General features: G+C 40.5%; 1 protein-coding gene and 1 non-coding gene across 4 annotated transcripts; one reads left to right on the forward strand and one right to left on the reverse strand.

Annotated features, from left to right (window-relative positions):
- Positions 1 to 5,628: 5,628 nt before the first annotated feature.
- LOC101308222 lies at positions 5,629 to 7,051 on the forward strand. The gene is made up of 3 exons (XM_004288648.1): positions 5,629 to 5,780; positions 6,360 to 6,824; positions 6,937 to 7,051. Exons 1-3 carry the CDS (start codon positions 5,629 to 5,631, stop codon positions 6,962 to 6,964), a joined length of 645 nt encoding a protein of 214 aa, XP_004288696.1. The 3' UTR covers positions 6,965 to 7,051.
- An 845-nt stretch (positions 7,052 to 7,896) lies between these two features.
- LOC101302289 lies at positions 7,897 to 10,322 on the reverse strand. 3 transcript variants are annotated; one of them, XR_183654.1, is made up of 5 exons: positions 10,090 to 10,322; positions 9,850 to 9,931; positions 9,542 to 9,600; positions 9,351 to 9,458; positions 8,766 to 8,976 (listed from the first exon to the last, which is right to left on the reverse strand). It is a non-coding gene; the product is annotated as an uncharacterized LOC101302289 (transcript). The 3 variants fall into 3 exon arrangements; XR_183655.1 differs by lacking the exons at positions 9,850 to 9,931; positions 10,090 to 10,322 and adding an exon at positions 7,897 to 8,401 and having other exon boundaries at positions 8,836 to 8,976; positions 9,351 to 9,448; positions 9,542 to 9,605; XR_183656.1 differs by lacking the exons at positions 9,850 to 9,931; positions 10,090 to 10,322 and adding an exon at positions 7,897 to 8,401 and having other exon boundaries at positions 8,836 to 9,101; positions 9,351 to 9,448; positions 9,542 to 9,557.
- Between the last annotated feature and the right edge of the window lie 2,268 nt (positions 10,323 to 12,590).

Here is a 12,590-nt window from a genome sequence, read left to right on the forward strand (position 1 = left end):
TTTGCCGAAAATTCCGAAGTATTAAGAAAAAAAGGATGACCACTTATGCATGCCATGCATGTCTGTCGCTACTTGTGGCTTTGGCCCAGGAATGACTATGAATCTCGTATGAAAACCAGGGCACCACACAAAATGCTTCCTATAATAAACACATGCAAAGTAGTTAAAAGCTTGTTGCTTATGCTTAATTAGGTCGTGATCTGACTAGGAACAACATTAACGACACGGAAAGCATAAGCCTAACCAAGTGCCGACAATTTCATTGCTTTTCTGGGTTCAACATTTCGCTCAACCCAATCGATTAGGTCTTTCTTTCCTATCAAATGTTGCATTTCAAGTCACATCTATACACATCAATCCCCCCTATCCCATATGATGAGTCCTATATATGACCTAGTGACATGCATATGAATCGTGCTACATCAAACTAGGCAGTTTAATTTGGGCAGTAAGTCATCAGATTAATTAGATATTAACTATTGATCAGAGTTTTAAAAAAACTCCTTAGGCTTTGTTACTGTGGAAGACATGTTTGGAGTGTCTAGACGTCGTCTAAGTAGGTTGTACGGCCTTATTTTAAAACACTGTATATAATTAAAGTTTAAAAACTCGTTAAATATTTTAAAAGTAAAAATTTAACTTAAAGCGTTTAAACGCCTCTCAAAAAAATGAGCGGTCTTATTTGAGAACCCTAGTATTGATTCGTATTACTATTGACATACGAAATTTTATTATCAAAACGGAAATGGAGTAGATAATTAATTTGTGAAGCTAGCTAGCGGTGAGAGATGAAGATATGATGAACAATGGTGTCATTGCCAGTAAGAAATAGACAAGTGAGCACTCTTTTGAGTCAGAATCGTCTCCAACTGGCGGAACCAAAGGCAGGTGGCGGAACCAAAGTAGCATCTAATCCTCATTGGGAATGCTTGGTGGGGTCGAAATCCCATTTCCCAAATGAAAATTTGTGACTATGAATAGCGTCGTTATTCGATTTTCTTAGGCTACAAGTGCAGCTAAAGCTTTGGTATATGGACAAGTGTAGCTCAAGATAAACTAAACTGGTCTCATCAGTCTGAGGATGAGCCCATTGTATTATATCGTAACAAAAGCATCTTTCACATCGAGGCTAAAAGCAAAGGAAACCTTTCCCTGGAGGAATCAATCTTAACCCCAAAGAAACTTCTTTATATATATGCCAATTCCATAGCCAAGCTTTACTTGCCCACCTCTCCTATATATTCCTCTTCTCTCTATATTTGTAATGCTGTAGCAGTGTAGGCTACAGATTCTTTTCTTTTCTTTTCAGGCCATTCCTCATATCTCAGGTTAACGAGAACCAAGATTGAACAAGATCATTATCATGTGTCACCCAGCGGGAGTGTCTTTGGTTGCACACAGAGACTTGGCGGTGCAAAATCGCCGGTGGCTGCTGCTTCTTCTGCAGGCACGGTTCGACGGTTCAAGGAACTTGCATGCAGCTGCAGACAGAGGAGTTAGAGAGGCTGCTGCTTCTGGTGGAGGTGGCGGCGGTGGCGGCGGAGCAAGGCGATGTGTGTGCTCGCCGACAAGGCATCCGGGGTCGTTCCGGTGCAGGCAACACCATGCTGATCAGTATGTATGGGGTGGTCGAACTGTGACAAGAATCAGGTCCAGTAGTACTAGTACTAGCTGATTAATAAGCTAGCTTTGGTTTTATACAAGTGAGCAAATTTACAAGATTACGAAGGAGAAATTGAGATGTAAAATATGGTGATGTGTGTCTTGCTTACAAGAATTAGCTCAACTGCTAAAGGTTAATTGGCTGGAGTATATTGATGTTTTAAACTGCCCTCGTCATATTTGGCGCATTTCTTAGAGGGTGTTGGGAAACAAAGATCGTCATAACGACATAACCAAATGCTTATCTATGCTTGTTGCAGTTTAATTAGAACTGAGAAAGGTTTAGTGCTGTGAAATTCTGTTAGTGATCCTAAGAAGTGGAAATTTAGTTCCATCGTTTTGTTATACCTCCGTATACAAGATCAAGTTAAGAACCCAAATCAGTAATCGATCACTTGGTACTTTATAAAACCAGTTTTTGGGTTGCAAAAGATAGGAAAATGACGCTTAGGATGATGGTATATGATAATGAAACTCTGAACGAAATGCTTTCAAAGGTTTATATTAACAAGCATATATCACATAAAACCGCTGCTAATGAGGCTCTACTGATACAAAACATAATTTGTCATCTGAATGAACATAAGCTGGTTACAGGGGTTATAACAAGACCGATAGATCGTTGCCTCCAAACTATTCAACTTTTGTCAGTTTTGAAGAGTTAACTTGGATTTCACGAAACTGCGCAAAATTTTTAAGTTATTTAACATTTTGACAAAATACAATCTATAGTTAACTTCTAAGGACTAGAGACATGGTTTAATTTTCTCGAATATCTTAACAAATCGATATTTGTAAACAACTCAGACGTAAATACTTCATTCCTAGTGATACGACACAAGTATTCTCTAGAATGTTTCATAATAGTTGATATATGCTCATAAAACACACAATTGTTATTCATCAACAACTATCATAGTGTGATTCTTGTTCATTTAGAACACAACTCCAATCAATACATTCATCGTAATATATTCATACTGTCAAGTAAGAGTGAGGTAATTGACAAAGTATGCAAGCACATAACACTCGTGTTCTGCTTGTCCGAAGGTTATCCCAATTGATATATCAAGCCATGCAACAAACTAATCACAGCACGAAGCAACCATCAGCTTCAGGATCAGGAAAAGTGGATGCGTTGGTATAGAATTCGAAGATACGAGTATGCATGAACTGGAGACTCAAAACAGTTCCTGACGTCCTTGTCGATCTTGGTCGTTTCAACTTCAAATTGAAACGGAATGGCAACACCCCTAGTCTTATGACTCCCAACCTCATCAAACTCAGGTGCTTGTCCATCTGGGCGACTCATTTCGGGGGCAACAAGGCAGGCTTTCTGACCTCCTATATGGAGGATGTAACTTATACATGCGAAATCAAATTCCTCAGGCAACATTGGCAGCTCCAAATCAACAATTTGTGTGATAGATTCTCGATTCTCATCTAAGAACATAATATAAACTCCTAGAGACCACCGTCGACCATGATTGTAGGCAAACATTATCTTCTTGTTATTGTTATGGTCACCAGGGAGGTCCAGGACCAAAGCTCGGTTAACAAAAGGAAAAGGGCCGCTTTCGCACATGGAATCGACTCTCCTCCATTTTCTGTCTGCGTGAGGAACATCGAAGTAGTAGACAGGACTTCTTCTCTGAGATATAAACATCTTGGTGCCAGTAATTGCATAAGCAAAGGGGCCAAAGCAGGAATGCCGGAGAGATGGAGGTTCTGGTAGAGCAGACCAAGTCCCCATTTCGGGATCGAATACCTCAAATGAGGGAGAACCGGAGACAATCCTATACGTAAGTGCATACAGTTTGCCCCCCATCTCCACCATCATTGGAGAAAACTTGCCTTGGATCAATTTGGCATCCATCTTCCGTATTACACTTGTATCACCAGGAGGCTGCTTGTCGGGGTCAGTTTCGAAGACGTAAACATCTCTATGCCAAGTAGAGCCGGTGAACCTTGTAACGAAATGGCCGGCGGGTGTCAGGCCAGCGGCGAAAACAATCTGGGAGCCCAATACACCACAGACCCCACAGGAGGGGAGTTCAGCATCTCCGGCCTTATAACCGACCTGCTGTAATTGCAAACTATCAACCGAATCTGATGACAACAGATCGGACAATTTGATGGAACGGACAACATAGGACACTCGCTTACCCGGGTGGTGTTCGATGTAACATGAGAGACTTATTGGCCTCCGACTCATTACGCTTCAACTTCTTACTTCTCTTCCTCTTCCTATCAGCCTTTTCACGGCAGTGCCGAAGCTTATGCTTATCAGCCTTATACGGTGGTTCACGGCAGCCTCTAAGCCGGTGACCATCGCCGGCTCTGTTGGCTACGTTAAGAGTGTTTTTGGGGGACATGGAAGTGTTTGATGCTTTGTGTTGCGCCTTTCTTTGTGTACTTATAGAGGAAACCTTTCCTCCCAACACAAGAAGTAATCCAACTACATAACTGGTCTAATTTAATTGGGTTTTCTGTTCCTAGATGGACTAGGAAACCAGTTAGACTTGCAGGTCTTAGTTTTGACTGATTCGAACCTTCATCAGGAATGTTAATCGTATGATTTAACAAAATTATCCTTTAAAAAAAAAAAAAAAATAAGTTAATTGAAAAGATATACAATTCGGATTTACTCAACTAGTTACTGTACCAAGCACACCAGGATATTAACCGCATCATTGACGAAGTACCTGTTTTTGTTGGTCACTTGATCACGTTAGTTCTTAATGAAGAAAGCAAACAACGCCTGGGGGTGGTGGCTTTGTTGTCCAAATGGTTTCAATTGACTTGCATACTTCGCTAACTATATACTTCATGTCAGTAACCCCAATAAAGGTAGAACAATTTCTACCATATGAAACCAAGTTTGGTTTATATACTGTATCGGATTCCAAGGAACCGATATCACAGTTTTGGGATCTAAAACATGCTAAAGATTATGAGATAGCCTACTAATCCATGAATCCAATCAATCGTTGGGTTTCTACAGTACTTCATAAGTTATATTATTGTTCCGAAGTGTCGTGCATTGTAAACACTAAACAGGAGATAAGTTACGAGCTGTAAAACAAAACCACTTAAAGAGATAGGAGAATTGAGTTACAAGCTGCAAACATGATATATGAACATTCAGTGATGGATATAGAATGATGAACCAAAGTGAGATTGAAAAGCTGGATATTGTATGAGAACAACATGGCTGCGATCCGTAGTGGAATTTTTGCGACCATAGTTTACCAATCCTAACATAAATTAAACTTTGGCAAAATACTGAAATTTTCTCAACACGGTGTGGTATTATTGGTAAGGAAGCATCTTTCGTGCTTGTTACCTTTTACTAGTACCAAATACGACACGAAAAAGACAAAATATAGTGCAAGCTTCAGCTTAGTTTAGAAACCCAGATGAGATCATCAAAGCCAAGTCAAAGTTCAATACCCAATAGAGTCAAGACACGAAGTACTTGTGGGTCCAAAAGCATTTCAAATCGTCGACAGGACGTGGATACAGTTTTGGGTCCAAAGGCTCTTGCGACGAAAAATCGTCGAGTCAATATTACATATTCGTAAACCAACCGAGCTGGCTGGCTGAAGCCCAAATATATTAGAGCCCAACCAAGCTGAAGTCGGTGGAAGACCGTTGGAGAGAACGGTAATATAATTTGAAACTTTTCCAAACCTCCGAAAACCCTCCACTCATTTTCGCTCTCCAAATTTCCAATCTTTCTTTCTTTTCAATCCCAAGAGAATCCCACTTGTTTCTTTTCATTCTCAAATCCAGAGTTGGAAGAAACCATAGAAATCGAAAGGCCCAAATTTCCAATCCCAATTGCAAAATCAAGAACAGACCCTGATTTTTCAACCTCTGAGAAACCCTAGAAACAAATTTCGAGAGAAAGGCCCAATCTTTTTTCCAATCTAGGTTTTGCCGATTTCAAATTGCGAATTCGAGATGGGTAAACGACGTCGCATCAAGAAGCTCTGTGCTGAACTTGATGTAGCCGAGGACAAGTTTGGAGAGAAAGAGCCGATCAGTGAGGAAATTGAAGAGGGAAGTCAAGAGGCTGATGAAGAGGTTGGATCGAAAAGGAAAGAGGGATCGGCGTAGACGGGAACGGCGTGAACGGAAGAGGTTGATGGGCGTGAGAGATTTGCGTGTGCGGGATGGTCGTGATTATGTCCCGCACACGCAAATCTCTCACGCGCATCAACCTCTTCTGTTCACGCCGTTCCCCCGTCTACGCCGATCCCTCTTTTCTTTTCGATCCAACCTCTTCATCAGCCTCTTGACTTCCCTCTTCAACTTCCTCACTGATCGGCTCTTTCTCTCCAACATGTCCTGGGCTACATCAAGTTCAGCCCGGAGCTTCTTGATGCGACGTCGTTTACTAATCTGGAATTCGCAATTTGAAATCGGCAAAACCTATATTGGAAAAAAAATTTGGGGCTTTCTCTCGAAATTTGTTTCTAGGGTTTCTCATAGGTTGAAAAATCAGGGTCTGTTCTTGATTTTGCAATTGGGATTGCAAACTCTCTGATCCCGAACTCTCATTGTATGTAAGCCGCCTTTTTCTATTCTGAACTATTGAATGATTTTATGAAGAAGATTGCTGATAATGATTGAAGTTTGCATCCCATTCCTATTAACTATTGGATCTATTTTGTCTTTGTTTTGATACACAGGTTCCAGTTCCAAAACTTGTATTTCCACAAGTTTCTCCAAAACAGGGAGGACATCACCGCCTTTCCAGTGCTTGCTGTTCAGAACCTCCGTCGGCTTCAGAATGTCACTTATAAGGAGAGGGAGCGCAAATGGACACAGGCATACAAAAGTTGGGTACAGGACCACTACCCCGAGGGGGGAATTGATTTGGAAACAACCTGTAGTGAGGAGATTTATGCTTGGAGGGCCTTCAACTATAGGTTCTACCGAGATGACCCAGTAGATGAGGCTGACCTTGTCAGGACCCTCATCTCCCACTTCAACGAATGCAGGGCCAAAGATATTCCTGCCTCAGCTACATTTGACCTCAAGCAGGTCGGGGAGGTGGTTTTCAGCTTGTTTCCAGATATCTACACCGATCTCTTCGACTTCCTGTACGAGTGTAATGTCTATCTTGATTTCTCTGCCTGCCGGACTTACTACAGGTGCGTTCCCCTTTGCTCTATCTTACCAGTTTGCTTGAGACAATTTTCCATATGATCTTTTGGTTAGGCTTGCTACTGATGTGTGATTCCTTCTTTCTTTCTTTTTGTGCAGGGATCCTGTTGTTGTTGTTGCTGATTAAGACTGCAACAGTGGGCATAACAGTGGGGCTTGTTTGAGGTTGATTCTAATGGAGGAGACACTTGACTTAGAGAAGAGGAAATAGCTGAAGCAGTCATAGTGGGAGGGTCACCATTTTTTCTGATGCCATCTTCCTGATGTCATCTGGTGTGCAATGCAGGTGCCGCCTTAATTTTTTTTTGCCTTGCTGGTGAAGTGATTTCTTTTTTATAGAGGAAATAAGTAGGTGGCATACACCCAAGTTTAAGTGTAATAGTTGAAGAAATACAATGCAGACTTGAGGAAGTTTATGCTTGTATCAGTGATTGATTGTTGTGCTTCTTGAATTCTTTTTACCACATAATGCAGACTTGAGGAAGTTTGTGTTTGTATGTTGTGCCTCTTGAGTACTTTTTACCACATTTTCTGTTATAAAGGAGGTGATATAAATCATTCTATTGAGAATTAGAATCGACCTCCAGGGCTTCTAAATCTAGAATCGACCTCCAGGGCTTATAAATGGCCTTGTAATGTCAAAGGATCTGTGTCTAGGTGAGATATCTTATTAGTAATCAAGCTTGCAGGCAAGGTGATTTGTTTTCATGGCAAAAGCCAGCCGGAACAAGTGAACTTTGAGGTTCAGCCGGGGCGGTACTGCCAGACTGAAATTAGTGTTTTGTCCAAAATATTAATACAAATGGTCTGAGCAAGAACTGAGGACATGTGGATCAGTTTTTAACTCTTTTGTTGGGTTTGTACTTTAAAGCAGTGGTTTAAACTTTAAACTCTGGCAAAGAATTTTCTTAAATGTAATAGTTGTTTAGAAGCTATAAGCTGCCGGCAGGGAGAAGAGCTTTAGTTCTGGGCAGGTTCTCAAATTTGCAGATTTATAAGGTCCCCCTTTGAATTACAAGATACCTTTAAAAGGAAAATGGAGACGCAACAACTGAGACTAAAGAAAGTGTGAATTTTTATAATCCAAATGGCTACAGCAGTAATGAGAGAAGTATTCCCGAATTTTTAGCAATTAGCACAACACCACAAACTGGGATTACTAAAACAACCCGTCAAAAGAAACTGGGATTACTAAAACAGGTCATTCCATGAGTTGCAATCACATATAGAAGTTATTACAGTTACAATGGCAAAAAAATGACCGAGAAAGGAATGAACTAAGCAAGCAGGTTTGCGTCCACATGCTTGCATTGAATAGCTTCCACGCTTGTAACAACTTAATCCAGGTTAAGGTCATCAGCAACCTCTGGGATGATAGCAGTTGGCTCGTTGACCGCTTCCTCGACAGAAAATTGAATAGGTACTGCAGGTCTAAGATAGCTTGTCGGCAAAACTTAGCACACTTTTGCACAACACATATTCCGAGCTCCTTATATGTCTTAGAAACTTAAACTAGAGGATCAGCTACCACTTCAGGTACTCCATTATCTCCAGAAGCAGATAGCTGCCAGATATATGTAATCAAAATGACAGTGTCTTGCTGTCTTAAATATGCATTTTGATAAAACATTTTACAACTTGATATAATAATAGAAGCAGATCCTGATGTGTGCTCTGAATCAAAAACATGAACTGTACAGTATATGTTTGGCTTTGTTTGTCAACCAAGATAGTCTAAATCATGCACTAGAGCAAATTCAAATGGAAAGTCGTGAGTGAACGGAAAAAACATAAGACTTACAGTTGGTCAAATAGGAAGATTAAAATAGATTTGGGATAAGTGCTTTACAACTACAAACATATGACTTATACTATCAAATGCATGAACTGCAATACTTAGATTAATTAAGATATTCTATGAAAGTATGAAGCTCGCTTTCAAAAAAAGAAGAAGAAGATATTCTATGAAGCAAGAAAGTATATTATATATGCACATACCTCGAGCCTGAGCCTTTACCAAACGGGTAGGAGATGGCATTACCAAAGATCAGTGTTCACTACTACAGTGCTCGCGGTGGCTTCAGCTTCTATAAGGATCCCTGAGTCGACTCTGCTTGTTGACCGAAAAGGTGGTGGCTTCTGGATATAGCAGGCGTGCAGCTAAGTTAATATCAACATTCTTTGAACCTTGAAGTTCCATTCACAGATGCATATCCAATCCCAAAGCATATCAACCCTCGGATCAACCTAAGCTAACTGAAAGCCTAAAACCGCTTTATTACTTAGACTCCAAAGCCAAGCAACAAAACAAAAAGCCGACAAAGTTTATTGATGAAACAATATATAACCTATGTCCATGAAGAGATCAACAGTTTTACCCAACAAGTACATATTACTGGTAAACCAGATCAAATTTAACAAAAGTCTACAACTAGGACAATAGTTCAATTGTAATAAATCTCAATAACTATCATAGTCCAAAACTGGGTAAAGCAGTACAGGAGCTTCATTACCTTCTCTGATGCCCTATGAAAACACCATAAGGCGGAGGCAACATCTTTCTTGACACAGTCTCCAGTAGGATACACAACACCCAGAAGGTATAGAGCGCCTGGATGCAACTAAAAAGATACCGAGCTCCTGTTAGACTATGAAATACGATTCTGGAAGCACCATTATTTGCCACATTATAGTGAAAACCTACCTGATCAACTGCCTTCTCCAGATATGGAAAGCTTGCTGATCCGACTGGACATTCTCATTCTAAAAAAGCACCCGATTAGGCAACCATCATAAAGTAATAATAAAATGATCAAGTATGTCAACGGAAAAAGAAAATGCAACAAACTATTGCAACATCCCCAACCAGAAACAAAAGAATATCGATCTATTAAGGGCATTTTATCACATGAGTCGTCAAAATTCACACACTGAGACCAAACCCATAAAACTAATTAGTTCACATACAAATTGTTTGATAGCTGCAAAATATACAATTCACTTAGTGTATACCTCAACTCTAAGACGACAAGCGAGTTCATACTGTGTATCCGGATCACCCATATTTGCGGCTTCAACTGACAGAGCAGCTCCTCTGTTGTGCAAAAAACAGAAAAATTATCAATCACATGACATCTTTTTATTTGCTTGTATGCCCCATGATGCAACACATAGTAATTTTGAGAATGCAGACCACCATCATTAAGATAATGAAGAAAAGAGTCTATAAGACTTCTCAGAAAGTACACTTACATCGGTTTGCATGCCTCTGGGACATGGTATTTCAAATGCAATCCGGACAACCAATACCTAGCATGGGTATTTGAGTTGTCGGTCTCTAGAGCCAACTCAAAGTTTTCTTTGCTGCTTGATGCGATCAAAACAATCGTGTCAGAACAGAGCCTTTTCTTTCTATCATCCCAATTTCATCAACAAAACCTTATATGTACTATGATCAGAAGGAAGGAGGAGTATTGCTCCGGAGCAATACTCTATAAAGTATTTTGCCTCTGATTTGGAAGCTTATATCTCACCCAACAATCAACCAAGCAAATTAACTAATGATGGAAGTCGACAAAATCATGGATTTTATCCCAGCAGCCTTCTATTAAAAACATGACACTCTTCTCTGTCCTCCCAAAACAAAATCAAAAAACCATCGAAAACCCAAAATTCAATTTGGTTTCTCTTTGTTTCCCACCTTTCCTCATAAACCAAAAGCATGTAAAACACATACAAACACATGGACATCAAAAGGCTCCTTTCATCTTAAACCTCATCAAACCTACACTAACATGTGGGTCAGTTCAGTTCACAATCTACGTCTTCACATTACTAATCAAGACACCAACTTTCACTACTTTTCCAAGTAGAAAGAAAAGTTGTTAAATACACAGAATGGCAACATAAAATAGATAAATTTAACAACTTATTCCATTTTCTTTATACCATTTCAACACTCTAACTAAAGACTGATTCAGCTGGTATTCAACATTAACTAGAGACAGAGAATTATCAGATTAACTCTAGGAATTAGCTCTATCAAATTCAAGTAATCAGCCTTAATACTTGCTAATAGCCTATGACCATATAAAAAAGACTTAATGTAAAGGAATCTGTGAGACTGACATTCATAAAATCCTTAAAGTCATATGTTACTCTAAGCATGTAACAATAAAGTTAAACCATGGTACTAACCAATCATTACACACCATGTTCCTCTGACACTTAGGCTTCTAGCAATGCAGGTTAAAGCCACACGAAACCTCTAACTTTTCATGGTTTATAACTCTGTTTCGTCAAAAATGAATAATTAGACCTGTGATGCAGCAGCTACAACATTGTAAAAGAATTCCGCTATTAGAAGCGTAGGCCATTGACCCAACTGTAAAACAAAGCACTTTCACAAATCCACTTACAGAACTCACGAACCCAGGCAATAGTCATATCCCCACCATCAAACTAAACGGAGGGCCTTACACAGAATAGATAAAGTGCAGAAGATGAATCAAGTTAAAGTGATTAGAGCAAAAAGCAACCAAGGGTAAAAGGCGGAAAGGTAGAGTCTGGACGTATATGATAGTCGAAAATGCGAGGAGGCTGGAATTGGGCGGTGAAACAATTCTTCCTGTCCTTGTCGACCATGGAGATATCAAATTCGAATTGAAATGGTATGGCAGCACCTTGTATAGTATAAATCATCACAAGCCTAGTTTCTTTATACTCTTCATGAGCAGGTTTTCTGATACGGGTGTTGACAAGGCACATATTGTTTCCCCCTAGATGGAGCAAATGACAGTCACCCGGCCGTTGAGGGAGCGCAGCAGCTGGCAGATTCATCTCCATTATTTCACTGATATCTTCCTGGTTTTCATCCAAGGACATAAGATGAACTACTAGACTATTCCGGAAAAAGCCACCAGCTTTAACCGAAAAGAGCAACTTTTTGTTACTGTGTTCTGGCTGCGGCAAGTCCACCACTAGAGCTTGGCCTGTAAACGGGAAAGGGCCGCCTTGGCACATGCTGGGGACTCTCCTCCATTCTGGGTCACTGGCCGCAAGGTCAAAGCAGCGAATTGAAGGGTCCTGTTTAAGGTAGTTGCGGTAGTAGTTTTCTTCGCCCTCTGGCACTGGGCTAGACATGAACAATTTGGTTCCGGATATTGCATAAGAGTAGAGGAGGCCATAATTAGGATATTTTGGCAGACGTGACCAAGTACCCTGTTGGGGGTCAAATACCTCAATGAAACGTAAGTGTTATACTCCTTAAGGGACAGTACATAGAGTTTGCCGGCAAACTCAGTCATCAACGGTTTATGCTTCCCTCCGTTCAAAGCGGGCATCTTGACTATTCCTTGGTTGGGGTCATGGACATCAAAGGCATATGCGTCTGTGGTGGCAAGAGGGCCGAATGGGAATCCGAAAACCGGATCGGAGTTGGGTTTCAATCCGCTGGCGAAAACAATCTTGGAGCCCAAAACACCGCAACCCCCTTCAAATGGGAGATCATCGTCGACCAGATTCGCCACTTGTCTTGATTCTAATTTCACCGACGACGACGACGACAGCAAATCGGAAAGATTGATGGAACGAACAACATAAGAAAACTCCCCAGGCTCATACCCCGCAGGAGGGATGGACTTTCTGTGAGTTTCAAAGCTACAAATGAATAGATACTTCTCATGCTCTTCACCGTAGCTTTCTGGGTTCAACGATTTTTCGGACATAGTGTTTCTCTGTTTGCTCTCAAGCTT

Source organism: Fragaria vesca, linkage group LG1 (genome assembly GCF_000184155.1).
Source record: "Fragaria vesca subsp. vesca linkage group LG1, FraVesHawaii_1.0, whole genome shotgun sequence".
Taxonomy (NCBI): domain Eukaryota; kingdom Viridiplantae; phylum Streptophyta; class Magnoliopsida; order Rosales; family Rosaceae; genus Fragaria; species Fragaria vesca.